Below are 27,999 nucleotides of genomic sequence, written 5' to 3' on the forward strand. Positions count from 1 at the left end.
GTTTGAATCTTTTTATATGTTTTGTTGTTTGCATTGTTCTCATATTTATTAAACCGGAGCTGATCTTACCAAACAAAAATTTCCCTCCTCGGTTCAACTGTTTGTCTTGTCTGTTTTATTCGAGATTCACTAAAATTTCAATTGTCGAGTGAGAGATTTGCAATTTCGCTTTCGGACATTTATAAAGCTTCTCTCTTCCTCAAATTTCAACGTTTCTCGGTTTCTGGGTGAGCTCGGAAAGTAGAATTGAACCCCCATTTTTGATTTGCCGGTACTATTCGTCCAGAAGTGAAGAAAAAAAAAAACCCTAAAAAACTCGACTTGTAAGTAATTTAGGTCTCATTCGCTTTCTTTTCGCCCGGAGTTACACTGAAATTGTTCGCATTTTACGAGTTTAGGGTTTTGGGATTTTGAATTTGTGCGGTTTCTGTTGTTTTTTTTCAATTGCAAATTAGACGAAAGCGTTGATGAGGTCTTCGTACTCAAATAGCTAGGAGGAAGGAAGTGAAATGAGTAGGCTATCTTTCAGACCCCGTCCATTGGACATTCACAAGAAGCTTCCAATTTTAAAATCCTTTAAAGACTTTGAAGATGAAGAGAATCCTTCTTCCATTACTAGAAATTCTCAGTTGCTCCGTATAGAGGTTGACAATGAGGTAAAGTTAATCTTTTCTTTTTTTCAGTGTATCAGTTTGGATGTGAAGTTGTAGAGTGTGATGATTTCAAGTTTCTTTGTTTTCGCATTATAATCAGGTGCAGCCTCAAGTGCCTACCAAGAAACTGATTTCAGAAATACCAACACCTCAGTATCTTGTTGTGGATACATATGAAAGAGACTACTCCAGGACTTTTAATCAGCCTGCTTCATATTTACGCGCAAGAGGAGGTAGCTACCACTATCTCTAAGAATTTATTTTTGAGAGATTGTTATCTTTTAGCGTGGAGAATGAAAATCTGTTTTGCAGCCCGGGCTGAGCTTGGAGAATTCGTGGAGTATGATCTTGACAATGACGATGAGGACTGGCTTTTTGAGTTTAATAAGGAGACGATGGTTCTCACACCTGAAATGTAAAGTAGTCAACCACTTATTTAAGATTTTGTTTTTGGTTTCCAAATTTCCCATCTATCTGTATTTTTCTGTTGCCTTGTACCATATATGACTTGCTTTCCATATTTAAGCATTGAGATAATTTGGATTATCCAGATTTCTAGTTTGCTGTGTGGTAGATGGATTTAGCTCTAGACTCTTATTCTTATTCTTCTCTCTTTTCTGGTGCCTTAATTTTGGATTTTGCTAATAGTGCAAAAACCATATGATCAAGTGGAAACTGAAAGAAGAAGTAGTTACAACTGATATAGTTCTCTAATATTGAGTTGAGATAGTGCTCAACATTTCTTTTGTTCTGAAAAAAAAATCTTCTGCCCGTAATCTTGCTACATTACTTAAATACAGGCTTGAGCTTATTATTTTTAAACTAGAGGTATTGGATCTTAAGGCACGGGAAAGAGCTGGAGTTATTACTCCTACCCTTGGTTTGCCAGTTCCAGTGCTTTTGCAGTTTGATGCTGCTATTGAGGTATACACTTTTTTTTTTCTTTCTAGTTTTGGTCTTGATTTGATTATGGAAGTTAAAATGAGAAAGAGATGGCATGGTTGATCAACTAGTTCTCATTGTAGTGAATCGAGTACTAAAACTGTAGCAGGAGCATATATTTAGTACTAATAATGATATTGCATGCTCCAGGATCTTCTAAATCTATATTTCTTTTGGAGAGTGTGCCATATCTTGTATATTTCTGGTGCGTATTTTACTCAGAGGCAGTGCATTACATTTCAATTGTTCTTATTGTGCTATTTCCATTTTTTTACAGGCGCTGCAATCTTTGCCCATCAAATATGGAGTTTTCCAGGGTATATTCAGTTATTGGAAAAATAAGGTTTGAGATAAACCATTGAGAGTTTTTTTGGTTATAGTTGTGGTGTAGTTTGATGATAGTTGAAATTTGTTATGAGAAGTTGTGAATGGCTCTTTGGGGATAGGCCTATAACACCAACTAACCTAGTATAGTTTTGTATTGTCTTAGCGTGAAAGATGGCAGAAGCCTATTTTGCGGCGTTTACAGGTATATCATCATTTGGACTGGTCTCAATCGTACATCTCGAAGAAATGAATTTATTCGGAAATTTACTGAAGTAATTAGCTAATATTGTGTCGTTTTTGTTTGGAACAGCCCCCACCACCAGTCAATGATACAAATCCGTTCAATGTGTTTAGGCCACGGGAGAAAGCTCATAGACTACACACAAGAAGGGTAGGCTATCTTGCTGTCTGTAGCTATATCAATTTCCTTATTTTACAATTTTGAGTATGGAAATTGCACTATAACTTCTGACAATTGCTGGCCTCCCTTCAGATGCAGCAGAGAGAAAACAATGCGCATTCATTTGAAAAGCTTCGACAGGTAAGGGAAGACCTGAATCTGTGTTCGTTTTTTTATAATCCCTTTTGGATTCTCAAACATGTTCTTCTGTTCTGTTCTGGGATATGTTATTACCAGGTCAGGCGCAATCTTGACCAAGCAAAGACCATTCTAGAAGGTCTAATCAAGGTACATTTGTGACATAAATGTAATTTTATTCTTATCTTAAGAGAAACCTGCATGCTTCCATAGGTATGAAGTATTAAACTTAACTAATAACATGTTACCTTTATAGCGAGAAGAAAAAAAGAGGGATTTCATGGCGAGTGAGGTTAGCCTTCAGAGAATCCAACTCAAATATAAGGTACTTCTCTAAAAAATTGCACTGGAGTGTTCTCTTTTGTAACCTGGCAGAATTGTGCATTTCGATCTCCTACCTGATTAACCTTTTTGGATTTTGATCTGGTTTGCAGCATGAAACTGAACTCTTGGAAGATAGTTTGGCTCTGTCTGGGTTTCCACTCTCGACGTCTTACAGATTTGGTTCAAGCGAAGATGAATACATGGACTCGGATGACCCAACCACCACCCAAACACTCGCAAGACCTTCCTTTACCCCTCATCCTCGTTTCTACGACTCAAATTACGCTCGAGCTCAAGCCGTGAGCATAAAGCAAGAGGCAAGACGAAGACTCGGATGGCTCCACAAACTGGTAAATTCCTTAGATCATCGTTGTTGTTAGCTGTACTAGAATCACTCGAGATCATAAGATAAGTAACGTTAAACTGTTTCTTGTTTCTATGTAGAATCCTAATGAGCCAGTAATGCTCTTCACAAAACCGCTGGTCCCAGAGAAACTGGCTGCTGCAGGAATCGTCCCTCCAGTAGAATCAAGAAGCGGAAGAGCTCGATTTCAAGGAAGAATTGGGCGGGGCGGTAGGATTGTATATGATAGATGGAATCCTCTAATGCAAACCCACATTAACTGTGGCAACAGTTTCTACATAGCACCATAATAACATCATCAACTAATTTTCCTTTTTACTTCTTGTAAAAAAAAAAATTCCCCGTTAGTTTCTTTTGTTACTGTTTGTATCTCTAAATTTTGAGTGTTATTGTATTTGGTTTTTTTCCCGGTTAAATGAACAATTTCGGTCTTTAGTAATCGGTTATGATTTGAAATTTTAGGTCTGGTTAGTGACAGAACGTTTACTAATGGGAATATTGTCCAAAATGCCATGAACAGTGTCGAACTTTATCTCCAATGCCACTTTCAATATTTGTTTTTCCCGCCTGCCACAAACACTGCAAAGAAGACTTCTATACCCTCAACTTATCTCCACAATTAAATAAAAGAATTTAATTAAATATTATATTTTAATTAATAACCAAAAATATTTACGACATGGCATCGGGAAATCTAACCCGTTTCGACTTGAGAAATTTATGATTTATGCCATGTACAGTGCAGTTCATTGTGACCAATGCCACTTTCAACCAAGCATTTTCTAATATGCCATAGGACCCACTTCTGGCTAATCTAAAATGACAAAATTGTCCTTAACTAAAGCTTTCATTTGTTTCTCTCTTCTTCTCTCATTTCTCTCGATCTCTCTCCAATTCACCATTTTTGTTTTTCTCAAAACCTCCAAAACTTCATTCTCTTTCTCCAAAACCCCATCTCTCCACATATCCAACTCTCTCTCTCTCTCTCCAAATTTCCATCTCTTTCATTTCAAACCTCTATATGATTCGCCTGTCCAGAATTTGCGATTCAAAAAACACATTGATGCATCTCCGGTGGACGAGATCCACAGTCAGATGGACAAGATGTCAAGATGTCTTTTGTTTTTCGATGGACCAGATCCGGTGGACTAGAAAACTGGTAAACCAAACTTTTCCATTTTACTAACAAATCTTGTCCATCCTTGAGATCTTATGAAGTTGATATGGTCCACTAGAGAAAAGAAAGTTTTAGGGACTATAAATACATTGGTTGTCGGATCTGGTCCACCAGAGTCAAAAAGCGTCGACGGACAAAAAGCGCTGATGGACAAAATTGGGGTGCACAACGAATTTTGATGTTGTATTTGATCTATTGTATCTGCAGACCTGTTATGTGGACAGAATTGTGAGTGGACATAAAAAACCTATCTAGAGGTTGAATCTGGTCCACCCAAAGTACAAAAAGTTTAGCAGACTTGTAGGGTAGACAAGTTATTTTGATAAATTTTGGACAATAATGGACATGTAAAGTCCAACCAAGCAGATCAGATCAATTTGAGAGGTTGATAGACAAATTAGGGATGAACTAAACCTGATTATATGGATTTGGTCCACTGGAATGTTATTTACTAAAAGGTTATTTATGTCTTTTTGCTATGTGGCATGATAATGGAAAGTGGCAGAATTGATAAGAAAAGAAAAAAATGGCATTTTCTATAAGTTTTGTTTCAAAAATGGCATTCTTGACTAAAAGTTCCATGAACAGTGTCAAACTTTATCTCCAATGCCACTTTCAATATTTGTTCCATGAACAATGTCGAACTTTATCTCCAATGCCACTTTCAATATTTGTTTTTCCCGCCTGCCACAAACACTGCAAAGAAGACTTCTATACCTTCAACTTATCTCCACAATTAAATAAAAGAATTTAATTAAATATTATATTTTAATTAATAACCAAAAATGGCATTCTTGACTAAAATCCCTTTACTAATGGTCTGGTTTGGTCCACGTCTTGAGAACTTTGGTTCGTTTAATGGAATTGACTGTCATACCAATTAAAACCGGTTTGATTCCCGGTTATTAGCTGAATCGAGTTTAGTTAGTTGCCCGTCTTATTCCGATGACCGTGAATCACTTTTATAGCTAAAAGGAAGGATTCGTGTCCAATGCTCTTGTGAGATCGAACGCTCTCTGGGTTCTTCCTGCAGAAGATTTTTTTCTTCTTTCCTTTTGAGTACCGTGTTTTGAGAGGTTCGGATTTTTTTTGTTTGTCTTATCTCTTGTTAAATTCTTCGTTTGCTTGATTGGGATTTTCAGTTAAATCGGATTAATTCTCTCTCTCTCACCAGGCACAGCGGAAGAAGAAAGACCCTAATTTTTTATATTTGGATTTGTATCGATGGCTTCGTTGCTGGCTCGCAAGTCCTTCAATGCTCTCCGAGCTCGACATCTCGTATGAATCTCGTTCGCTCTTTAATTTATTTTTGTTCATTTAATGTCGATTGTGTTCCTAGAAATGCGGTGTTTGTGCTTCGTAGTTTGATATTTGTTCCACTCTGCATCGTTGTTTTCGTCTCCCGTTGGTAGAATTTGTGATTGGGCATCGATAGTAACTGGAGTGAATCTGTTCTATATCTGACTTTAGAATGATTTTTTTGTGTGTCTTCCTTCGAAGTCCGAAGATTTAAGGATTTAGATTATAGTTATAGTTGATTCTACGTGTAGCTTCATCATTCAATTTAGTGAGGCTTCATTTTTCCTATAGATCATTACTCTTCCTTGAAGGTAGAATGTGTAGGCAAAATGTTGTTATCTCAACTCAATCTCTGCAAATACAAGTACTTTTACGTTGTTTAGCTTCTGGTGGTTATGCTTTAGGATTTTTTTTCGTATTTAACATCTGCTTTTGTCTTCGTTGATAGGCTTTTTCAGGGCAAGCTTTACAGGGATCTCATCTCTGTTTGCTACAGTCTCGTGCTATATCTTATGGAAGCAACAAAGGTATAGTTTCTTGCTATTGTTTGGGTTTTCTTGGTTACTTAGGCTATGAATTTTCAGGCATATATGTTACTAACCGCTTTGCCTCTTGTAACTTGTAGATGATAGAGAAGCTGAGCAGCTTGCTAAAGAGATCTCCAAGGACTGGAGTACTGGTAAGCTATTTGATCCAAACACTTTTCTAACTTTCTATTTGTCTTAGCTTTTCTTTGTGGTTACTTCCATCTGTGAGTGTTAGCGATTCCTGATGTTTCTTACTTTCACAGTCTTTGAACGGAGCATCAACACACTTTTTCTTACTGAAATGGTCAGGGGTTTGTCGCTGACCCTCAAGTACTTCTTTGATCCAAAAGTTACAGTGAGTGGCAGTCTTACCAGACTTCAGTAATTAGGCTGAAATAAACATATTTTAATTCTGAAGCTTTTATCTTTGTGTGCAGATCAATTACCCTTTTGAGAAGGGTCCATTGAGCCCTCGCTTCCGTGGTGAGCATGCTCTTCGTAGGTATCCTACTGGGGAAGAACGCTGCATTGCCTGCAAACTATGTGAAGCTGTGAGTTTTTGAAGTCTATGCTACTCGAGAATTCGTACCATAGCATCACAATATGACCTAAATTGTAATTTTTGATGGATATTGGTCTCTATCTCATCAGGTATGTCCAGCTCAAGCAATCACAATAGAGGCAGAGGAGCGGGAAGATGGCAGCCGCAGAACCACTAGGTCACCCCCCTAAGTTCCCATTTAGTAGCCATTTGCTTTATATTACTGTCTTTTCTCGCTGGTTCAATACATGTCATAGTGTAATGATGATTTGGAGCTATACAGGTATGATATCGACATGACAAAGTGCATCTACTGTGGTTTCTGCCAAGAAGCTTGCCCTGTTGATGCAATCGTTGAAGGACCAAACTTTGAGTTTGCAACTGAGACACATGAGGTCTGCATAAACACTTCATAGAGACATAAGATTGCTCAAAATCTTAAAAGTAATTTATATTATGATTACATAAATGGCATTCTGATTATTTTTGGTGTGCAGGAACTTCTGTATGACAAAGAGAAGCTTCTTGAGAATGGAGATCGGTGGGAGACAGAGATTGCAGAGAATCTGAGGTCGGAGAGCCTCTACCGCTGAATATATAATCTGAGTGCCTTTTGCTAATTCTTCAGAAAACATTTTCCTTGCTTCAGTTTACCAATAAAGGATACTTCAGCTTCTGCACTGTTATCTGTATTGCTTGTAAGTTCATTACCGATGGTAAAACCGATTTTGGTTTAGTTTCCGGTTTGAGCTGGACCGTACATTGTGGTATATACCATACCAAGAACTTTTGAAATGAAGTACGATTCAATGGTGTTGTTTGTTTACTCAGTGTGTGTCGGTTGGTCAAACAAAGAAATGCTAGTAGTTGTATCCGAACTCCGAAGAGAAAAGATAAATAGAGAACTGCAAGGGTAAAGTCGTAAATTATTAGACGGGCGTAAACATGCATAATTTGCAATCCGAGTCAGAGACTCTAAAAGAACAGAACTTACCGGATTAGGAATTTTCGTCTAAAAATAGCTTTACTTCTCGGTTACAACATCTCTTTCCGAGAGATTTCTCATTTTAGTTTTACTCCTTGCTCGCGTGAGTTTTTAGAAGCGTCTGTTCATCCGACTTTACTTTACCGTTCTTCTGTTGTTCGGAGAATCGATCATCATCGTAATTACAGGTAACATTTTCGCCTCTGTGATCTCGCAAGGTAGAATCTTTCTCTGTGGGATCCGATCTTTTGCGGTGGAAGATTGATTCTTTCATTTGAGTAGCAATTTAAGGTTGGATGGAAGTCTAGCTAGGTTTTATGTGGGGGATACAGACATATATCTCAATACACTTAGGTTTGCTTATAGTTGGTGTTTCTACTGATGGATGCTTCTTCTGCTGGTGAATTAGTGTTGCTTTAGGGCTTCCTCGTTACAGTATTTCTCTCATGGACAATGATGTTTGGCAAATTCGCCGTACCATGCGAGACGCTATGTAAGCCTTCAATTATATTAATTTTTTCCGTTAGTTGCTGCTGTATCATGAACTGAGTTAATGTTGCAGGCAAAGAACTTGTTACTGTTCTTTGCGGTTCTGTAATCCTGCACAACTGCTTTGCTTCTTAAGACCTAACTGATCTTACAATCTTTCCAGCTTCGTCAAGTTAGAGAAGCAGAATCCCTTTCCGTCTGATGATGAATCAAAGGCCAAGTGTTTAAATGCTGCTAAACGCTTAGAGGAGGGACTTTATATAATGGCTATGACAAAGGTATACCAAATATATATATATACTTGATTGAGTAATTAATTAGCATTTAGGATTTGATTATACTGAGGAGATTCAACTAAATTAAACAAGATGTTCTGATGCTTTTTTCTGACATGTTGTCACTGAAACCAGCTTGTTGGCGTTATGTCCTCCTTACTTATAGATATTTCTTTTCGTTTGTGAGGCTTTCTCACTTTAAAAACTTACAGGAGGAGTACTTGAACCTGTCAACCCTTGAATCTCGCTTGACAAGCTTAGTAAAAGGCAGACAATTGAATAACTACGATCAACAAAATGCTAATTCTTCTTCGCTTGTATCAACTACGCCAGAAGTTTCTGCTGAACCGACTATGGTACATCGTATATTTAATCATGCTTCATGAGCTTTGTGAACCCCACTAAGAGGCGTATCTTCGAACTTTCCATATAATAAACATTCTGAAACTTTGTGAAGTTCCAATATTTAATTATTTTGTGTGCAGAAGCAGGATAATGAGAACAGAGATCAGTACGAGGCAGAGATTGCAGAGAATCTGAAGTCGGTGGTGAGCCTTGGGAGCTGAAGATTATCATTTATCAGAAAGGTCTATTCCTTCCTACTTGTTTGGAAACGTTTACATGGCTGATGTTACAAGGCAAGAGATCATAATATCATATATTGCACAATATACTATAATAGCTGTTGCAGTGTTACTGTATTATTTGCTGCTTGTAAGTTGTAAGATCTTTTACCAATGGTGTAAAACACAGGTTATGATTTGTTTCCGGTTATGGCTTGGAGTATGTATAAATTTGAATGGTTTTGTAACTTTTGTTACTCTTTGGCAAATTGGTACAGAAAATAAAAAAGTACACTAAGCTAGAAATTAAAACAGAGCAAAACTACAAGGGTGAAGATTCAAATTATTAGAAAATTTTGATCGGACGGACAGGAGCGCATGTATCTGGTCAGCTGTTCAATTTTCTTCATTGGTTCCCACAATTAACTTTTGATGATTTTGTATTCAGACATAAGAAACATAAGGTAAGTGTTATTTAATGTGTCTTTGTTTTTTCTTCTTTGTTACTTTTTTTTTTGTCAAAACTTCTTTGTTACTTTTACTTACAAAATCAAAACGAAAAATCCCTAACTTAGGAAAAAAAAAAGAAAAAAAAAAATCAAAAATCCCCAAATCGAGTGAGCGCCCGAAAAAAATCCCCCAAATTCGAAGAAGTCCGACTGCGGAAACACAAACTCTCTTACAATTATTCAAAAACAAATTTGTCGACAATTCGTTTTTTTTTTTTTTTAATTTCTCGTCTTCTTAGGTTATTTGGGGTTTCTGGGATTTTGTATAACTTCGCTTGTTTGATCCTAAATCTTTTTTTCTCCTTCGTTATTTTTTTCCTTCCTGGGCTTTGCTTCGTGTGAGTTCGCACGTGCGACATCGGCTGTTTTTTTCTTTTTCTAATTGCTCCGTTCTTACTGCGTTTTTGAAGATTCGATCATCGTAACGTTTTTTGTATTCGTGACCGTTTGTGTGAGGGAGTGAATTATTTTTATTGCTGGGTTGTGCTCTTTGCGGCTGAAGTTTGCTACTTCTGTGAATCATTTGCAAGGTTGGATTGAAAATTCTAGGTTTTTATTTTTTTTTATTCTCTTTAATTTAATTCATATGTTATTGCTCTATGATTCTAGTTCAATTGAATTGAGATATAATCATGCCACTTCAGTTTTAACAAGAGTAAGAGAATTTTTTTTTTTTCAGGAAATTTTCACGGTGCTAAGGTGTTAAAGAGATCATCTGAAGAATAATTTTTAAGAGCAGGAGATGAACTTTCGATCATCTGGATTCACTGGGACACAAGAGTTATGCAGTGTCTGTTAGTGCTAGTTTCAAGAAGTTTTAGGAGAAGGCGACGCAAATTTAAGAGATAACATGAATGTTCAGGCTCACATGTCGGGACAGGTTCCTAACCAAGGGACTATGCCCCAGAATAATGGCAACTCTCAAATGCAGCAGAATTTAGTTGGTGCTTCTGGTGCTGCTACTGGTGCTGTTACTGCTCCCGGTGCTAGTACTGGTGTAGTAGGGCCTTCACGAAACGTCATTGGTGCTATGGATCATGATGCTCAGAAACTTCGACAATACATGCAAACTCTTGTGTAAGTTTTCAGTTTTCAGCTACATTTTTTTTTTTGTATCCTCCCACTTTAGCATGTCTATGAGTTTTGGATTTGTTTCATTCATCTTGCATTCCTTGTCTGTTATTTGCCACTGTATTATCAAACATTTTATTGCTTTGGTTGCATTATGGCATATCTGCTTCATTTCTTAAGAACCGGAGATTTTTGTGTTCTGTTTCTTGAGATTTTCTTGATGGTTATTTGCATAGGGGACTATTTCTAACTGATCCTTCTTGATCTTCCGTTCTTTCCAGATTTACCATGTTACAGCAACGGCAACCATCTCCAACTGATGCTGCATCAAGGGCAAAGTATATTGATGTTGCTAAACGTATAGAAGACGGGCTTTTTAGGATGGCTAGCTCAAAGGTATACCAAAATATTTCTGTCTGCCTAAAGGAAAAATAATTGATTTGTACGTAGCATTTAGGGTTTGGTTTACTGGGGAGTGGGGAATTCCAACTAGATTGGCTGATACTTTTTGACATGTTGCCTCTAGATCCAGCTTGTTGACTCGTGTCCTTACTTAAATTCTTTCTTTTCATTTGTGGCACTTTCCAACATGTACTTCAGGAAGATTACATGAACCGGTCAACCCTTGAACTTCGGATTACAAGCCTAATAAAAGGCAGACCTGTAAAGAACTACAGTCAGCGACATGCTAATTCTTCTTCGGTTGGAACGATGATACCTACTCCAGGATTATCACACACTGCGGGTAATCCTAATTCGATGGTTACATCCTCTGTTGATGCTACAGTAGCTGGCAACACCAACATCACAAGCACAGCCGTGAACACTGGAAGCCCTCTAATTGCTGGTGGGGTGCATAGAGGTTCTTTTATTAATGTGATCGTAGATATTTTTCCTGGATATTTTTTTTATCTCTTGTTTCTCTGACACCTTGAAACTTGTTTGTAGGTAATATGTCTAATGGATTCCAGCATTCTTCGAGAAAATTTTCTCTTGGTTCTGGAGGGAAAATGGCTTCCATGGGTTCTCAAAGAAGTACTAGCCAGATGATTCCGACACCCGGGTTTGTGAACAGTGCTAGTAATAACAACGGTGGTGGATTTTCTGCTGAGCCCACAATGATACCTCAGTCGCAGCAGCAGCAGCAGCAACAAAGGCAGCATACAGGTGGGCAAAATAGTCACACGTTGTCCAACCAAATGGCTGCTGGCCTTAGACCTGACATACAACCAAAGCCGTCTGGGGTGGCCAATAGCTCTGTAAATGGTACTGTTGGAGTGAACGAAAAAAGTGTAGATTCAGGTTCATCTTACACCAATGCGTCCAAAAAACTACAGCAGGGTAACTTGTCTCTTTTTTTTTTCTGTCCTGATTATCATATTTCACATGTATTGTCATTGTGGTTTGACGATTGTGAATGACTAGTACATACCACTCAGAAAACTGAAAGCTTGTTTCATATTTCAGGGGAAGGTTATAGCACAACAAATCCTGACCCCTTCCATGGAGCTATAACATCGGTTGGGACGATGACAAATGCTCAAAATATCAATCCAGCAAGTTTCCAGTCGGTGTCCAGAGTTAACTCTTCTCTGGTGAGCAATCAGTCAACCTCACTATGCATGCAACAATGCAGACAAATTAAACACTTATCACTTTGAGTATTCGAAATTTCAATCTTCTTTTCTCATTATCTGCAGTCACATCAACAACAATTTCAGCAACCGCCTAATCGATCCCAGCAACAACCAAATCAGATTCAACAGCAGCAGCAGCAATTTCTCAATCAAAGGAAATTGAAGCAGCAAATCCTGCAGCAACATAGATTAGCAAGTAATGATGGCTTGGGAAAAGCTCAGGTGGATTCTGACATGATTACAAATGTGAAACATGAGCCTGGAATGGAGAACCAGAATCAAGCTATGCACTCCCAAGCATCTGAACGATTCCAGCTTTCTCAGCTCCAGAATCAATATCAAAAGTCTGGAGAAGACTGTCATGCAGACGCTCAGCCTCTCCCAGTCAAAAGTCAGAGTGATATATGCACATCACTCCCTCAAAATAGCCAACAGATTCAGCAAATGCTTCACCCTCAGATTATAGGTACTGATTCTATCAACAGTTTTAGCAATCTTGCTGTTGGAGTAAAATCAGAATCCAACCCACGAGGTCAGTGGCCTTCCCAGTCTCAGGAACACACGCAAATGCCTAATGCTATCTCAAGTGAAAAGCACATTCAGCAGGATTTCCACCAAAGAATTACCGGATCTGATGAAGCTCAACCTAATAATTTGACTGGAGGGTGTGTTATCGGTCAAAATCATACTTCTAGTATATCAGAAAACCCTAATATGCAAAATTCTGTCGGTACTACATGTACATATGGAAAAATAAGTCGCCAACCCAAGTACCGAAATCAACAGAGATGGCTCCTGTTTCTACGTCATGCACGGAGTTGCAAACCGCCAGGAGGGAAGTGCCAAGATCGAAATTGTGTAACGGTTCAGAAACTATGGAGTCACATGGACAATTGTTCTGAACCAAAGTGTCCGTATCCCCGTTGTCTTCCCACAAAGGAATTGATTGGCCACTATAAAAACTGCAAGGATCCTCGATGCCCGGTCTGTGTGCCTGTGAAGACCTATCAGCAACAAGCTAATGTGCAAGCCCTGGCCCGTTTAAAAAGTGATAGCAGTGCAGTGAGTTCAGTGAATAGATCTGTAGTATCAAATGTACCATTACACGCTAATGCTGGAACGGTTTCTGGTGCCCCTCGTTGTGCTGATACTTTAGATAATTTGCAACCTTCAATAAAGCGATTGAAGGTGGAGCAATCTTTTCAACCTGTGGTCCCTGAGACTGAAAATTGTAAACGCTCCATTGTTTCTACTACAGAGGCAGATTTACCTCAGGATGCCGAGAGAAAGGATCATAAGCCATTGAAGTCAGAGACCGTGGAAGTGAAAGCAGAAATTCCTGATGTTCCTTTTCAAACAGGATTTGGCATTAAAGAAGTGAAAAATGAAGCTGTTGATAATGTTCCCAAACCTAGGCTTGTCAGTGAACATGGTTTATCTGGTGACTCGCCAAAGCAAGAAAACATCAAAATGGAGAAAAAGCCTGAGCCGAAGGAAGAAGATCTGGTGGACAATCCTGAACGTGCATCGAAATCTGGAAAACCAAAGATAAAAGGTGTTTCCTTAACCGAATTGTTCACTCCCGAACAAGTGAGAGAACATATTCGTGGTCTTCGTCAGTGGGTTGGCCAGGTTTGCAATTTTTTTTCGAAAAAATTTACAGAGAAGCAAGTTTTATTCTTATATGCTATATGTGTTTACTCTTTGTTGTATTGGTTTAAAGATGAATCTCTAGCTGCGTGATCACTGATGAATACCTCATCATTTAACTTCCATGTGTCTGCAGAGTAAAGCCAAAGCAGAAAAGAATCAGGCAATGGAGAATTCGATGAGTGAGAATTCCTGCCAGTTATGTGCGGTGGAGAAGCTTACATTTGAGCCACCACCTATCTATTGTACTCCTTGTGGTGCTCGTATCAAGAGAAATGCGATGTACTATACTGTTGGAGGTGGTGAAACTCGTCATTACTTTTGTATTCCCTGTTATAATGAATCCCGAGGAGACACTGTTCTCGCTGAAGGGACTTCGATACAGAAGGCAAGACTTGAGAAAAAGAAAAATGATGAAGAGACTGAAGAATGGGTAAGATTATCCACTCAGTAGAGTTGTATTGTCATTTACTCCCGGTTTTATAGGTTTTTCTGAGTTTGTCTATTGTGTTCCATGTTTTTTGCAGTGGGTCCAGTGTGATAAATGTGAAGCCTGGCAGCATCAGATATGTGCTCTATTCAATGGGAGGAGGAATGACGGGGGGCAAGCTGAGTACACCTGTCCAAATTGCTATATAGTTGAGGTGGAGCAAAATGAGAGAAAGCCTTTACCTCATAGTGCTGTTCTCGGAGCGAAAGACCTGCCAAGAACAATTCTCAGTGACCATATAGAGGAGCGGTTATTTAAAAGGCTGAAGCAGGAAAGGAATGCGAGAGCTAGGGTTCAAGGAACAGGTTATGATGAGGTAAACTGGCGGAGTACATGTAGAAGGTCTAAAGTCTCATATGATTTTGCATTCGAGTCCTATCTTCTATGGTTTTCTGAAGTGCTACTTCACTGGAAACATTAGATTGAAGCGTACTGGTTGGTCACTCATCGTTTTCTTTTTTTAACTGGCACTGACAGATTCCTACTGCTGAATCCCTTGTGGTTAGAGTTGTTTCATCTGTTGACAAGAAGCTGGAAGTCAAATCTCGATTTCTCGAAATTTTTCGAGAGGATAATTTTCCGACAGAATTTCCATACAAATCCAAGGTATGAATTATCGACACACACCATCATCGTATTTGCTTCATGTCCACATTTTCTGAGTTCCTCTCTTGAAATAACACATTTCGCGCTCCACATTTTTCTGTCAGGTGGTTCTGTTGTTCCAGAAGATAGAAGGTGTAGAAGTATGCTTGTTTGGGATGTATGTCCAAGAATTTGGATCCGAATGTTCATCTCCTAATCAACGCCGTGTTTATCTCTCATATTTGGATTCCGTGAAGTACTTCAGACCTGATATTAAATCTGCTAATGGAGAGGCTCTGCGCACTTTTGTTTACCACGAAATTCTTGTAAGTCCTGGTTTTTCAACCAAGATTTGTGTGGTCTTCTACATTACATGGAGGATTCAAGAATATACTTTGATGATTTTTTTTCAGATTGGTTACCTGGAATACTGCAAATTGCGTGGTTTCACGAGCTGCTACATATGGGCTTGTCCACCACTGAAGGGTGAGGACTATATCCTATATTGCCATCCAGAAATTCAGAAAACGCCAAAGTCTGATAAACTACGAGAATGGTCAGTCCAATTGTCTTTGGTCATTTTTTTCATAAAGTTTTCCTAGGAAAAATCCTTTACATCCTCCAATTGCTCATGGTCGACACAGGTACTTAGCAATGTTGAGAAAAGCTGCAAAGGAAGGGATTGTTGCGGAAACTACAAATCTATATGACCATTTTTTCTTGCAAACTGGTGAATGTAGAGCTAAGGTTACAGCAGCTAGGCTCCCGTACTTCGATGGTGACTACTGGCCAGGTGCAGCAGAGGATATCATATACCAAATGAGTCAAGATGATGATGGTAGAAAGGGAAATAAGAAAGGAATACTCAAGAAACCCATTACAAAAAGGGCTCTTAAAGCATCTGGCCAGTCAGATTTCTCAGGGAATGCGTCCAAAGATCTGCTGCTAATGCATAAAGTAGTCGTTTCTTTCCATGCCCCTTCCCTTCTCTGCATATCAGCTTTAGTAATTACGATTCTTTTTAGTTTTGTGTCTTTGGTTTTTGCTAATATTATTTCTGTATGTTTTTAGCTTGGTGAGACCATTCACCCAATGAAGGAGGATTTTATCATGGTTCACTTGCAGCATTGTTGCACGCATTGCTGTACACTGATGGTTACCGGAAATCGTTGGGTTTGCAGCCAGTGCAAAGATTTCCAGTTATGCGATGGGTAAGAATTGTCCTTTTTCGTTTGCTGGTTAACTTTTTCTCTCTTTTTGGTGTTTTTGTTGTTGCGACCTGGTTTGTACAACTTGGAAGCTATGGTAATTATCTTCATGGAAGAGACTTATTGGTAAACCTATGTGTGCTTAATCCTGGTAGAGTACTGCAATCTATAAGACGTTGTTCTACTTTTTCAGGTGCTATGAGGCTGAACAGAAACGAGAAGACAGAGAAAGGCATCCTGTTAATCACAAAGATAAACATAAACTGTATCCTGTAAGTTGCATTGGTTTCTTTTGGGTCAGGAATTGAGAAGAGGGTCTGTCATTTAAGCTCATACGTTTCTGTATTTTGTTGTATCTCACAAGATAGTTGTCTTGATACTGTAGGTTGAGATTGGCGATATTCCTGCAGACACTAAGGACAGAGATGAGATACTTGAAAGTGAATTTTTCGATACGAGGCAAGCATTCCTGAGTCTTTGTCAAGGGAACCATTATCAATATGATACACTGAGGCGGGCAAAGCATTCTTCCATGATGGTGCTTTATCATCTGCATAATCCAACTGCTCCTGCCTTTGTGACAACATGTAACGCATGCCACCTCGATATTGAAAGTGGTCAAGGCTGGCGCTGTGAAGTGTGCCCAGACTATGATGTCTGCAATGCTTGTTACAATAAAGAAGGTGGCGTTAATCATCCTCACAAGTTAACTAATCATCCATCACTAGCTGACCAGAACGCTCAGAATAAAGAAGCTAGGCAATTGCGTGTCTTGCAGGTATTGTAATATTCAGTTTCTTTTTGAAAAGCTGCCTCTTATTCTCTTGATTTAGGCTTCTTTTATTTTAAGAAATAGATGGGATTAGTTTTTAGTCATATATGGCTCCAAAATGTCTCTGAAATGCTAAAGTTTTCATTTATCTAAAATATGCAGCTCAGGAAAATGCTCGATCTTCTGGTGCATGCGTCGCAATGCCGTTCTTCACTTTGCCAATATCCCAATTGCCGCAAAGTGAAGGGGCTATTTCGACATGGTCTCCGTTGCAAAATACGTGCCTCAGGAGGTTGTGTTCTATGCAAGAAAATGTGGTATCTCTTGCAACTCCACGCTCGGGCCTGCAAGGAATCCAAGTGTGACGTACCTCGATGCGGGTAAACTCTTTAACTTCTATCCCTGTCTCTTAAGACAAGTAAAAACGTAAAATTAAAAGTCAATCTTTTTCTTTACTCGAGTCATTTTTGAATATTAGAACCCGGGCATAGCATATGGCAAAGCTTTATAAAACTAATGTTCTGTAAGATTTGTATTGATCATTGTAAATCTCTCTATTCAGGGACCTAAAGGAACATTTGAGAAGGTTGCAACAGCAATCGGATTCACGTCGCAGAGCTGCCGTCATGGAGATGATGAGACAGAGAGCTGCAGAAGTCGCTGGAACCTCTGGTTGATTAATTTGTATATACTAAATCTATTTAGGATCTAAGCAGAAGTGGAAATGTAATCTTCTTCCCAAGGTTAAGAAGATGTCGTTTCTGAGCTCCACTTGAAGAAGACGAAGGAGAAGTGAATTAACACCTGCTAGTGAAGGCACGTAAGAAGACAGGAAACAAACCCTATAACGGTTTAATTTAGATGGATTCGTATTTAACAGACAGAAATCATGGAGCGATGATGATGATGATTGATTGGGGAGGGGGAACAAGCGCTTGCGTGACTTTGAAGTTTGAAGAGTTTCTCAGCTTTAAGTGCCAGTGAAGCAGAAGAATCGTGGTAGATGCTAACTTAGGATCTGGGTCAGGTCGCGAAAAGGAAGAAATCAGATTCAAGACTCTTCGATGCAATTCAGTAGCTTGATCTGGTGTGTGATATACTTTGATTATATATATACATACACTCTGTGTCTTACTGCCTTCTTCTTCTTCTTCTTCTTCTTCTTCCTGTTTTTTGGAGCCTGGTACATTTTGTAAAATGCCTTTATACCTTTGGTTGGGGGGAATGTAATATATATACATAGTGACATGTTAACTTGCTAGCCAAGTAAGTTGAAGAGAGTATCTAAGGATGCATCTCTTACATTTTTGAGTGAACCTGTATTAACATTTTCATATCAGTTTGTTAATTGGATTAGGCTTTGGACTAATAAGGTAAACGTTGTCACGACCTATTGCTACATATTCTAAAGTTGTGTATTGCTATTGTTAGATCTAATCTATAGTATGCATATTTGCTTCATATTCTACTGTTGCTGCTACTATCTAAACAGTTTGCTTAACTCTTGTGTTGTTGTCATATACGAATACGATACTCTTTTATGTAATCTTCTATGGAATTTGTTTTTGTAATGAAGAAATAAAAATAATTAAAAAAAAAAGAAGAGGAAAGGGGAGAATGTACGTGGCAAGTTAATTGGCTCAGAAGTGATATCACTGTCCAAAACTCACAAACCAGATTCTGTGGTCATCTTCTCTCCTTTATTCATCTCTCTTTCTCCTTCTTCTTCTTTTATTTCTGATATGTCAAAATCCTCCGATCCAACCATTTCTCAAACGACAAAAAAACTTGAAAAGTCTCACTTTCGTTATCCATTTCCAATTTCGACCAAGAAGAGTCTTCTCAATGACAGTCTAGCATGCAAAAAAGATTCATCACATAACACAACACAACAAGTGTATGCCTTTACAACAAATTTTTTTTTGTTTTGTTTTGAAATATATAATTTTTTTTTTAAATCCGAGCTCTGTTTTTGTTGCAGAAGCAGAGTATTACAAAACAATGGTGGGTAGTATCGTTGGCAGTAACATGGCGGCGACGGATGCGAGGTTTCTAAGTTCCAATTTTGGTAACAGTTTCAGCATCAACACCAGACTTCACAGATTCCATGATCGTTCCCAAATCGTAATCCCTAGGGCTCAGTCTTCTTCGTCTCCGTCTCCATCTCCCCCCTCCGACAAAAAGAAGTCCAAGACCCGACCCGGTAACACAACCATTAAGGAAAGCGAAGAGACGGTGTCGAAGAAACTCGACGCCGCACCAGCAGCAGCTCCGCCTTCGACTCAGTCACCGCCGTCACTGAAGCTGGACGATGTGAACCCTGTGGGATTAGGACGGAGATCGCGGCAGATCTTTGATGAGGTGTGGCGTAAATTCTCTGGATTAGGTCAGATGTCGAGGACGACCCGACCCGATGAGCAGGAGACTCTTGATAGTCTTCTCATTAGAGAAGGACCTATGTGTGAGTTCGCTGTTCCTGGCGCTCAAAACGTCACCGTTTTAGTCGTCGGAGCTACTAGTCGTATCGGCCGTATCGTCGTCCGTAAACTCTTGCTCCGTGGCTACACCGTTAAGGTTGTTCTATTACATCCTTATATAATAATGGTCACATGTCTCAAGATTCATATAATATTAAGTATTTAGTGTATTTTATGCAATTGCTTTAAGGATTGAGGTTGTTGTGTTTAGGCACTGGTGAGGAAACAAGACGAGGAAGTGATGAGTATGTTGCCAAGATCAGTGGATATTGTTGTTGGAGATGTGGGAGAACCGTCAACGCTCAAATCCGCAGTTGAAAGCTGCAACAAGATCATCTACTGCGCCACTGCTCGGTCTACTATTACTGCTGACCTTACCCGGGTCGATCATTTGGGTGTTTATAACCTCACCAAGGCTTTTCAGGTATATACTAAGTTGTCCACGTGGTCGGTTCTGTTTCTTGTCTTTGTTGGGCATAGAGTAGTCATTCCTGTGTATTGGTTTTGTGTATTATGCAGGATTACAATAATAGACTCGCGCAACTAAGAGCAGGTAAAAGCAGCAAAAGCAAGCTTCTAATTGCTAAGTTTAAGTCGGCCGAGGCACTTGAAGGTTGGGAAATTCGTCAAGGAAGTTACTTTCAGGACACAACTGCTAGTAAATATGATGGTGGAATGGATGCTAAGTTCGAGTTTACCGAAACTGAGAGAGCTGAATTTTCAGGTACGCTCTAAAATAGAGTGACTCTATCTTCTGAGAATATGCCAATGTGAAAGTTCTTTACTTTTGATGTGATTTTTAAGGTATAGTTGTCTAATCGGGTTTTAAATGTAGGTTATGTTTTCACCCGTGGAGGATATGTTGAGTTGTCGAAGAAACTTTCACTTCCACTGGGTGCCACTCTTGACAGGTAGAGTCCGATTTCAAAATATATCAATCATCCTTACTCCCAGCTTGTTCTGTGAAATGATTCGACCATAGAAACTTAGGGAATCGGGGATAACTTGCAAGTAGTATCAATGAAGGTTATAACACCGTCTGAAACCAACTAGAGCCTAAGCTTTCTTTTTGTGCTTATGCTCTTATATAAGGTATGAAGGCTTAGTTCTTTCGGTTGGTGGGAACGGAAGATCCTATGTTGTAATCCTTGAAGCTGGTCCAACATCAGATATGTCTCAGAGCAAACAGTATTTCGCTAGGATCAATACCAAAGCAGGATTTTGTCGGGTATGAAAAGCATCACCGGTATTTGCTTATTAATCTGACCCCTTTTCAGCTAAAGCTTTTGGTTCCTTGGGCAGGTAAGAGTGCCATTTTCAGCTCTTCGTCCGGTTAACCCAGAAGATCCACCACTAGATCCTTTTCTCGTTCACACATTGATAATACGTTTTGAGCCTAAAAGACAGGTTTGCCGACGCTTTTCAATGCTTCAGCAGTTGTTTCTGGCGCTTAATTTGTTTAAATCATTGACCAAAAACTTTCATTTCTTGGTGTCTGAGTTTAGCAATCTGTTGGGTGTTTTCCTCTTTCAGAGACCTGCTGATGGACTTGCTGGTACGCAACAAGATCTGAGAAGCTTTAGCCTTGTATTCGAGTACATAAAAGCTTTACCTGTAAGTACTCCAACTTAATCTCTACTTGCTGAAGATCATCACCGAGAGTACTAAACACAGAAAATGTATAGATTTCAACTATCCACATTTTTGTCTGCAGGCAGGTCAAGAAACCGACTTTATTCTGGTATCGTGTACTGGTTCGGGAGTAGAACCCAACAGAAGGGAGCAAGTCCTTAAAGCTAAGAGGGTAAGTCTAGTTTCTCTGAAACACACACATTAGAAGACTCTTGAATCTTGAGGCGACGGATTCTCAGGGCTTTGTGCCAGTAAGTTGCATGTTTTCCCATCTCCCTCTCTGATGTCTTCTAAATTTGTCAGGCTGGTGAAGATTCTTTGAGAAGGTCAGGCCTTGGGTACACCATCATTCGTCCTGGTCCCTTGAAGGTACTATTCTTTGAGTTCCCACCAATGTGTATAAAGATGGCTTTAATAACAACTTTTCTAATACAGGAGGAACCAGGCGGCCAACGAGCTCTGATATTTGATCAAGGAAACAGAATTTCTCAGGTTATTTTCAATCATGAAACAGAAACTCAAGTCATATGCTTTGCATACCACAAAAGATTCTCTGGCCCGAGCTAACTTATAACTTGAAAAATGCCCAACTCTGTTTCAATTTCAGGGCATTAGTTGTGCGGATGTGGCTGATATATGTGTCAAGGCACTGCATGATTCAACCGCTAGAAATAAAAGCTTCGATGTGAGTGGCAGTTCATAAAAAACAACTGATAAATAGAATATTCATTCTTTGACCTATAAAGAAGAAATCACAACATGGATCTCTCACATTCTTCTATTGGTTTTTGCAGGTTTGCCATGAATACGTTGCAGAGCAAGGATTAGAGCTCTATGAGCTGGTAAGAGTAATCACTTGCCATATATATAAGTCACATCATCATCATATCATCTGATAAGAGTTTCTCTCTGTCTCTCTCAGGTGGCTCATTTGCCAGACAAGGCGAACAACTATCTGACTCCGGCTCTATCTGTACTTGAGAAGAACACATGAAAAGGAGAATCATTGATTCCATTTTGTCTGATGTATTCATCCCAAGTACGCGTTACATACATATATACATACGTACCTGTATAACTTGTACATACAAGAATCTCTTTGGTCTCTTTATGTCCATTAACATTGATTTCTTATATTCAAATCTAAATTTGTGTGCTATAACAAAGAAAAAAATAAGACAACAAAAGTGTGAAACTCTATTCTGTATTACACAAAACTCACACTATAAAATGAGCAATAAACATGTAAAGTTCATATGATTCAGAAATCTCAGGATTTTTTTCTTATTCAACTTAGACTAACTTGTACACGTAAGACGCAAAAACTCATTCAGAGCTTCGAGAAAGGTTTGGTGAGAGAGCCGAAGAATGAAGACGTCGGAGACACGTACGGCAACTTGTCAGCGACTTCGTCTCCGGAGCTTTCTTTTGACTTTCTCTCATCGTCTTCCTCTCCTTTAATGGCTTCTTTCTCAGCATCGTCCACTATCTGCTCAGAGTCATTAACATAACTCAGACAAAAAAAAAGTATTCCCAAATTTGTTTTGCCGGTAAACTAAAAAGTTAAAAAAGCCAAACCTGTCCGGTGACGTCAGGAGAAACAGAGGGGAGAATAACAGTGAGATGGGTTTTAATCCGGTGCAAAGCGTCTTTCGTCATCCCCTGAGCCGCTCCGGCGACATCCTTAATCACACCTTCCAAAAACTGCTTAGTGTTTTCGAGCGACTCCGACGGAACCGAAGCAGCGGCTAGTTTCTCTAAAACTCTATCCTTAACCGATGCAAGACTCTTCAGTCCCAACACCATCGTCGTCTTGCTCTGCTTCTCTCCTTCTTTTGAATCCGATGATTCCACAGATTGGTTGGGGTTAGGCTTCTCTGATAATTTGATCGCGTGGTCAGGAGAGTATAGGTTCCCCTGGTCCACGTTTTCGTCTCGTTTTGTAGCGATTTTGATCGCGTGGTCAGGAGAGTATAGCTTCCCCTGTCCCACACCGTCCGAAGCTTCTACGCCGTCGGATTTCGTGGCGGAGATTTGGCGATGATTATTATCCATTTTGTTGTACTTGACAGTTCAAAAAGTCTCACTTTTTTGGGCTTTTGTTGTGTGTGACGGAACAGAGCAAAGCCACTTTTAAACCTATCATTCTGGTTTTGTTTTTTTGTTTGTTTCCCGGGGAAAATGAAGCAGAACCTATGACACGTGTTAATGTCTCTTCATGACGTGGCAACACGTGTCTTATGCTATGCGTTACTGGATGGTTAATGGGCTCTGTTTAGTTTGTGTGGTATCAAATAACAAAGGCCCATCACCCCGAGAATGGGTTTTGATTGTTACCGGATTTATCTCAGACCCGATCCGGCTCGATCGACCCGGAAATGAAAACAAAAATGGGAAAACACAGAGGCGGCGTTAGACGAAGGAAGTGAAGTTACAGAGTAGTGAGAGAAGGGACGAAGAAGAAGAAGAGAGAGGAGAAAGATGAACAAGAAGGAGATCTTCAAGCTAGCGAAAGGTTTCAGGGGAAGAGCGAAGAACTGCATAAGAATTGCTAGGGAGAGAGTAGAGAAAGCTCTTCAGTACTCTTACAGAGATAGGCGTAACAAGAAACGTGAGATGAGAGGTCTCTGGATCGAGCGCATCAACGCCGGTTCTCGTCAGCACGGTGTACGTTTTTACTTTTCCATCCCACAAATTGATAATTAGGTTTTTGCTTGATTGCTTCGCGTCACTGCTATAATCCCTAGGATTCGATAAATTATGATTAGTTTAGAAATGGCATTTCCGTGATCGAATCCTAGGGATTTAGGGTGTTGTTATGTTAAATTGGGGTGCTTAATTCCGCCGGAGTTGTTGACATAATGGCTTTTGTTATACCTAATTGGTTTATTGTCTTCGTCTGTCTCACAAGTTGTAGTTTGGTTGTGTTTGTTGCTGTATCCTCGATATTTTTCTTATGCAATAGATCTCTGTGTTTGCATCCACATAGTGATAGAGACAGAACTAGAACTTGCTGGGTATTATTAGAAGATGGACATCATTAGATTGAAGGGCATTTCATATTGCTTGTATCTTGTCTTTGATCAGTTTTGGTGTTTTCCAATTTCGGAGATAATATCCATATAATGAAGATCAATATCCAAATAGAGATTTTAGGATGTGAATGTCTACCCTGTAGCTCAACTATGCTTAAAGAATCATTTCGTGTTGGTAATATATGACCAATATCGTTTCTGTCAATTTTTTAGAACTAATTGAAACTGTAATCAATTCCTAATACAAGTAGAGTAACATATTTATCTAACTTGATTACCTGGTTTCAGATTTGTACTACATTTGTTTTTGTCCTCGCTTTGATGACTTATGTTCACTTCTAGTGTTGGTTCCATTTTTTAATGCTCTTTCAAATCTATGCTATTATATGTAGATTAATACACTGTTTCTTGTGAAAATTTTGGAATTGACATGTTTGATTGGAATCCTAACATCTAATACTTGAAACAGGTGAACTACGGTAACTTCATCCATGGACTGATGAAGGAGAACATCCAGCTGAACCGGAAAGTCCTCTCTGAGTTATCTATGCACGAACCTTACAGCTTCAAAGCACTTGTGGACGTCTCCCGCAAGTCCTTCCCTGGAAACAAGAACGTGGTCCAAGCATCTCGGAAAGTAGACATTTCATCCATCAATGCCTAGTTAGGACCAAGTTAGTTTCATCTTCTCCTTAAGGACACATAATATTTAGTAATTTGTCAGAATAACGTGTACCCCGGTGATACTACTATACTTTTGCAATTTGAGAGAATGTATTCCATATTCTTATTTCGTTTTGCAAATCTAAATACATTGGTTTGTTTATTACTTTGAGAAAAAGAAGATTGAATCACCTAAATAGTTATAGACCTAAACCCTAGGATCAGAACAGTATTTGCTATAATCACGTCATTGCTCATCAGTGCCCTGTTATGGAAGAAACAAATACCGGAACCGTGAATCAAAGGGAACTACACCGCATTTGCTACTAGATGAACCCAGAAAACCCCACCGTTGTCGCCGGTGAATGCATTGCTCAACAAATGCAGCTTGGCGGGGAGGCAAATGACGTGAAATCCACAGAGAAACCTTGCAGTCATCGACAAATTTCTTGGCGAAGCAGTGAAGCATGTGAGGCACAATCAACTTCCCCCTGGGGCTCACTCCCACTGACGCCTGTATATAATCTTTCTGAGCTTCTTCAAGTTCTTCGGCTACGTTCTCGGCTGAGTATATTCTCACCTGCAAGTGATTTCTGTGAGAAATTTGCAATGTGGGTTCAAAAATTCTGATGTGAAATGCAGTTAGATGTGGAAAGATTACTGTAGGAGATGAGTGCATTCCACAGCTGAGAGCGAAAGACACTAGAGGTTCAGGTTTGCTTATCCCTGCTTGTCTCTGTGCTTCTGATACTTTCAGCTTGAGAATGGAGAGAAGCAGAGCCTGAATATCCCGGTTTAGGTAAGAGATATAGAATAGAAAGTGAAGAAGTTGCAGAAAATTAAGAAGTTTGAGTTGAGTTTAGTACGATTTGAGGTCGATGCAGAGGAGGGTTCATCTTTAGAGTCATGTACTCGATCGTTGCTGCGTTGTATGAATGCCCACCAACTGTATAAGCAGCCTGATAGAACCTCCAAATCAGAGACTTACACTAACCTCTGTCTGAACCAAACCAATAAGTGTTCAGTAGTTTTATGTTTGGAGATCAAACCTTTTGCATCAAGGAGAAGAGCTTTACGTCGGTTTTTGGTACGCCGTAAGCTAAGTATGCCTGAATCAGACAACCAGGAAAATGTAAGTTTTGTATCTGCAAAATGAAGTTTAGCGAAAATTCCGAAGACATTATTACATGCATGATCAAGGCATTGTATATGTTGATCCAGAAGGCGAGCTTCTCGTTGTGGCTTAGTTCTGTTGGATTTACTCTGGCAAGTCTTTCGACGAGGTTCCTGTAATAAAAATACCACATAAGAGTTTGTCAAATTGCAAGGACCCTAACTGAATCTCAGAAGATGCTTAAACTGTGTACATACCTGAATCTCCATAACTCATCTGAAGCATATCCGAGCCTCTTCTCCTCAACAGACATTGAAGCCACTTCAGTTGCAGATCTGTAACTCCCTATGTCAGCCCAGCTAAGCTTTCCTTGGACTCTATAAGGATCAAATGCATTGCTCTCTGTTGCTAAAACATCTGAGTTCTTCTGAATATCGATCCGTGGACTCTGTGCCCACTTGGAGATCCGTGAGTGTTCTGAAGGAGACCACCACGATGTTGATGACGATGATGTAGGATTCTCACGAGAAGACAAACTGGTAGTCTCTTGTGAGGATTTGGATCCTGCAGATGTCTCTCCTAGAGACACAAATATGTTTCTCATGCATCTAATCATCTCCTTGGATAGTTCATTGGCATTATCAAAACTCTGCAAGGACTTTGCCAGTTTGCTTCTAGGTTGTCCTTTGTGATCCTTACGGCGTAAAGTTTCGTTCTTTTCGGAAAGTCTAACCAAATCTATAGCATTCTGGGCAACAATGTTGTAATCAGAGCCAATCCACATGAGACAAATATTAAACATACAGAAGAATTTAATTAACATACAGGTGGAGATAGAGAATGCGTGAGGTTATACTCGGCGAGTTTCCTCTCGTTTCGCTCTTGAATCAGCAAGAAATGCAGAGACATGATCTCTTGTTCGAGCTTAGAAACCGTAGCTTCCATTGCTGCTATATTGGAGAGAAGTTCTTGTACCTGCGGGTTTTATAGAATCATTCACAGGGTTCAAGCTTTTATCCCTGAACGTCGCAAGCTTAGAACTTAGGACAAGTTGGAGAAACGTACGTTACGTGGAAGAGAAGATGCGTGAGACAGCTCAATCTTATGGCTTTGATCAGAAGCCTTCAGCAATAGAGCGCGTAGTGCAGTTTCCTTCTGCAGTTGATCTCTTAATCGCTGCACCTGTATCAGACCGTAACAGAGTCTGAGCTGTAACAATTTTTTTACAGATTTCTGGATATGATTAAAAGAGAGGTGAGTAAAACTACTCACATCGTGCTCGAGTTCGAATCTGTAAAGGTGAAACTTGCTCTTCTTGGGGGAATCAAGACCGTTGATCACTTTAGTAACATTCTTTGGCTGTATTTACAGAGAAAACAGAGTCATAAGAAATAATGTTCTTGAAGAAATACAGAGGAAATGAGTAGAAAGCTTAAAGTGAATTGACAGCTTGAGGAGCAAGTTAATGAAAACTCTTTCATTGGATTCAAAGAAACTGAACCTGTGAGAGATTAACGGCTTTGATCTGAGAGAATCTAGACAAAGAACTTCCTCTGCATAACACATCAATGATAGAATCAGGAAGAAACAGAGAGGAGGAAGAAGAAGAAGCACTATTCAGACAAGAAAAGAAACTGGAAAAAGGAATGAAACTTTACTGTTTAGATGCGAGCAGAGAGTCTCCAGACATTGTATGATCGATGAATTTGGCTTCAAACTTGGTCTGGATCTCTCCAGACGCTTAATAATGAAATGACTCAACAAAATGAGATTCAGACAAATACCCTTGTGATCAGGAAAGAAGAAACAGAAGAGAGAGAGAGAGAGAGAGGGAAAGAGAGAGAGCTTGGGACATCTGTGAAGATGAGTTGAATGGGATCGGGTCCAAAGAGGAGACTCAATAAATGCATGAGAAATATTTAGCTATTTGTCACTTTCATCACAGCCCCTATTGCACGAGTTGTTCTACCCAAAAAAAACATAGTAAATTTTAAAGCTTGAACCTTTACCTTCCAAACAACTTTTTTTCTTTAAACCATTCAAGTAAATCTAAGAAAATTTTCATTATTCTTAGGCTTTTTATAAATTATTAAAAACTTGATAATGATGTGTGTATGATTTGTTTGTTTTCACGTTGTGGAAGTTGGAATAT

At 39.3% G+C, this 27,999-nt stretch overlaps 8 protein-coding genes across 12 annotated transcripts; 6 read left to right on the top strand and 2 right to left on the bottom strand.

Annotated features, from left to right (window-relative positions):
* The first annotated feature begins 18 nt into the window (after positions 1-18).
* Positions 19-3,587, top strand: LOC104755989 (uncharacterized). Of its 2 annotated transcripts, none has more exons than XM_010478481.3 (13): positions 19-323; positions 456-656; positions 760-886; positions 966-1,068; positions 1,454-1,577; positions 1,873-1,938; positions 2,086-2,124; positions 2,233-2,313; positions 2,416-2,463; positions 2,560-2,610; positions 2,717-2,785; positions 2,895-3,134; positions 3,229-3,587. In XM_010478481.3, exons 2-13 carry the CDS (start codon positions 510-512, stop codon positions 3,436-3,438), a joined length of 1,305 nt encoding a protein of 434 aa, XP_010476783.1. In that variant the 5' UTR covers positions 19-323; positions 456-509; the 3' UTR covers positions 3,439-3,587. The 2 variants fall into 2 exon arrangements, with proteins under 2 accessions (XP_010476783.1, XP_010476782.1); XM_010478480.3 differs by having other exon boundaries at positions 55-323; positions 754-886.
* A 1,649-nt stretch (positions 3,588-5,236) lies between these two features.
* Positions 5,237-7,518, top strand: LOC104755990 (NADH dehydrogenase [ubiquinone] iron-sulfur protein 8-B, mitochondrial). Its single transcript, XM_010478482.3, has 9 exons — positions 5,237-5,401; positions 5,500-5,603; positions 6,073-6,151; positions 6,250-6,303; positions 6,415-6,506; positions 6,589-6,702; positions 6,803-6,870; positions 6,976-7,087; positions 7,190-7,518. Exons 2-9 carry the CDS (start codon positions 5,550-5,552, stop codon positions 7,283-7,285), a joined length of 669 nt encoding a protein of 222 aa, XP_010476784.1. The 5' UTR covers positions 5,237-5,401; positions 5,500-5,549; the 3' UTR covers positions 7,286-7,518.
* A 5-nt stretch (positions 7,519-7,523) lies between these two features.
* On the top strand, positions 7,524-9,254 carry LOC104755991 (p300/CBP acetyltransferase-related protein-like protein). 2 transcript variants are annotated; one of them, XM_010478483.3, is made up of 5 exons: positions 7,524-7,865; positions 8,087-8,170; positions 8,330-8,444; positions 8,654-8,797; positions 8,927-9,254. In XM_010478483.3, exons 2-5 carry the CDS (start codon positions 8,124-8,126, stop codon positions 9,005-9,007), a joined length of 387 nt encoding a protein of 128 aa, XP_010476785.1. In that variant the 5' UTR covers positions 7,524-7,865; positions 8,087-8,123; the 3' UTR covers positions 9,008-9,254. The 2 variants fall into 2 exon arrangements, with proteins under 2 accessions (XP_010476785.1, XP_087350821.1); XM_087494695.1 differs by having other exon boundaries at positions 8,933-9,254.
* A 190-nt stretch (positions 9,255-9,444) lies between these two features.
* Positions 9,445-18,295, top strand: LOC104755992 (histone acetyltransferase HAC12). Of its 2 annotated transcripts, none has more exons than XM_087494694.1 (18): positions 9,445-10,043; positions 10,193-10,590; positions 10,866-10,980; positions 11,185-11,431; positions 11,533-11,925; positions 12,052-12,179; positions 12,285-13,853; positions 14,008-14,304; positions 14,399-14,677; positions 14,839-14,967; positions 15,072-15,272; positions 15,360-15,502; positions 15,591-15,903; positions 16,018-16,157; positions 16,348-16,426; positions 16,540-16,932; positions 17,089-17,306; positions 17,489-18,295. In XM_087494694.1, exons 2-18 carry the CDS (start codon positions 10,364-10,366, stop codon positions 17,601-17,603), a joined length of 4,986 nt encoding a protein of 1,661 aa, XP_087350820.1. In that variant the 5' UTR covers positions 9,445-10,043; positions 10,193-10,363; the 3' UTR covers positions 17,604-18,295. The 2 variants fall into 2 exon arrangements, with proteins under 2 accessions (XP_087350820.1, XP_010476789.2); XM_010478487.2 differs by having other exon boundaries at positions 9,466-10,043; positions 11,185-11,446.
* Positions 18,296-18,563: 268 nt separating this feature from the next.
* LOC104755994 (protein HIGH CHLOROPHYLL FLUORESCENCE PHENOTYPE 173, chloroplastic) lies at positions 18,564-22,183 on the top strand. Its single transcript, XM_010478489.3, has 14 exons — positions 18,564-18,823; positions 18,908-19,500; positions 19,615-19,827; positions 19,923-20,127; positions 20,239-20,314; positions 20,496-20,631; positions 20,706-20,810; positions 20,937-21,017; positions 21,118-21,207; positions 21,339-21,404; positions 21,471-21,527; positions 21,643-21,720; positions 21,830-21,877; positions 21,958-22,183. The coding sequence occupies exons 2-14, from the start codon at positions 18,928-18,930 to the stop codon at positions 22,027-22,029; spliced, it is 1,800 nt and encodes a 599-aa protein (XP_010476791.2). The 5' UTR covers positions 18,564-18,823; positions 18,908-18,927; the 3' UTR covers positions 22,030-22,183.
* A 38-nt stretch (positions 22,184-22,221) lies between these two features.
* On the bottom strand, positions 22,222-23,139 carry LOC104759253 (uncharacterized). Its single transcript, XM_087494716.1, has 2 exons — positions 22,614-23,139; positions 22,222-22,524 (listed from the first exon to the last, which is right to left on the bottom strand). Exons 1-2 carry the CDS (start codon positions 23,088-23,090, stop codon positions 22,366-22,368), a joined length of 636 nt encoding a protein of 211 aa, XP_087350842.1. The 5' UTR covers positions 23,091-23,139; the 3' UTR covers positions 22,222-22,365.
* A 27-nt stretch (positions 23,140-23,166) lies between these two features.
* On the top strand, positions 23,167-24,896 carry LOC104755996 (uncharacterized). The gene is made up of 2 exons (XM_010478491.3): positions 23,167-23,702; positions 24,540-24,896. The coding sequence occupies exons 1-2, from the start codon at positions 23,517-23,519 to the stop codon at positions 24,732-24,734; spliced, it is 381 nt and encodes a 126-aa protein (XP_010476793.1). The 5' UTR covers positions 23,167-23,516; the 3' UTR covers positions 24,735-24,896.
* LOC104755995 (uncharacterized) lies at positions 24,834-27,854 on the bottom strand. Of its 2 annotated transcripts, none has more exons than XM_010478490.3 (11): positions 27,506-27,854; positions 27,349-27,400; positions 27,120-27,206; positions 26,913-27,029; positions 26,673-26,822; positions 26,105-26,595; positions 25,921-26,020; positions 25,783-25,842; positions 25,600-25,692; positions 25,395-25,514; positions 24,834-25,313 (listed from the first exon to the last, which is right to left on the bottom strand). In XM_010478490.3, the coding sequence occupies exons 1-11, from the start codon at positions 27,535-27,537 to the stop codon at positions 25,002-25,004; spliced, it is 1,614 nt and encodes a 537-aa protein (XP_010476792.2). In that variant the 5' UTR covers positions 27,538-27,854; the 3' UTR covers positions 24,834-25,001. The 2 variants fall into 2 exon arrangements, with proteins under 2 accessions (XP_010476792.2, XP_087350841.1); XM_087494715.1 differs by having other exon boundaries at positions 26,105-26,585; positions 27,506-27,733.
* Between the last annotated feature and the right edge of the window lie 145 nt (positions 27,855-27,999).

Source organism: Camelina sativa, chromosome 17 (assembly GCF_030686135.1).
Source record: "Camelina sativa cultivar CO46 ecotype springtype chromosome 17, ASM3068613v1".
NCBI lineage: Eukaryota > Viridiplantae > Streptophyta > Magnoliopsida > Brassicales > Brassicaceae > Camelina > Camelina sativa.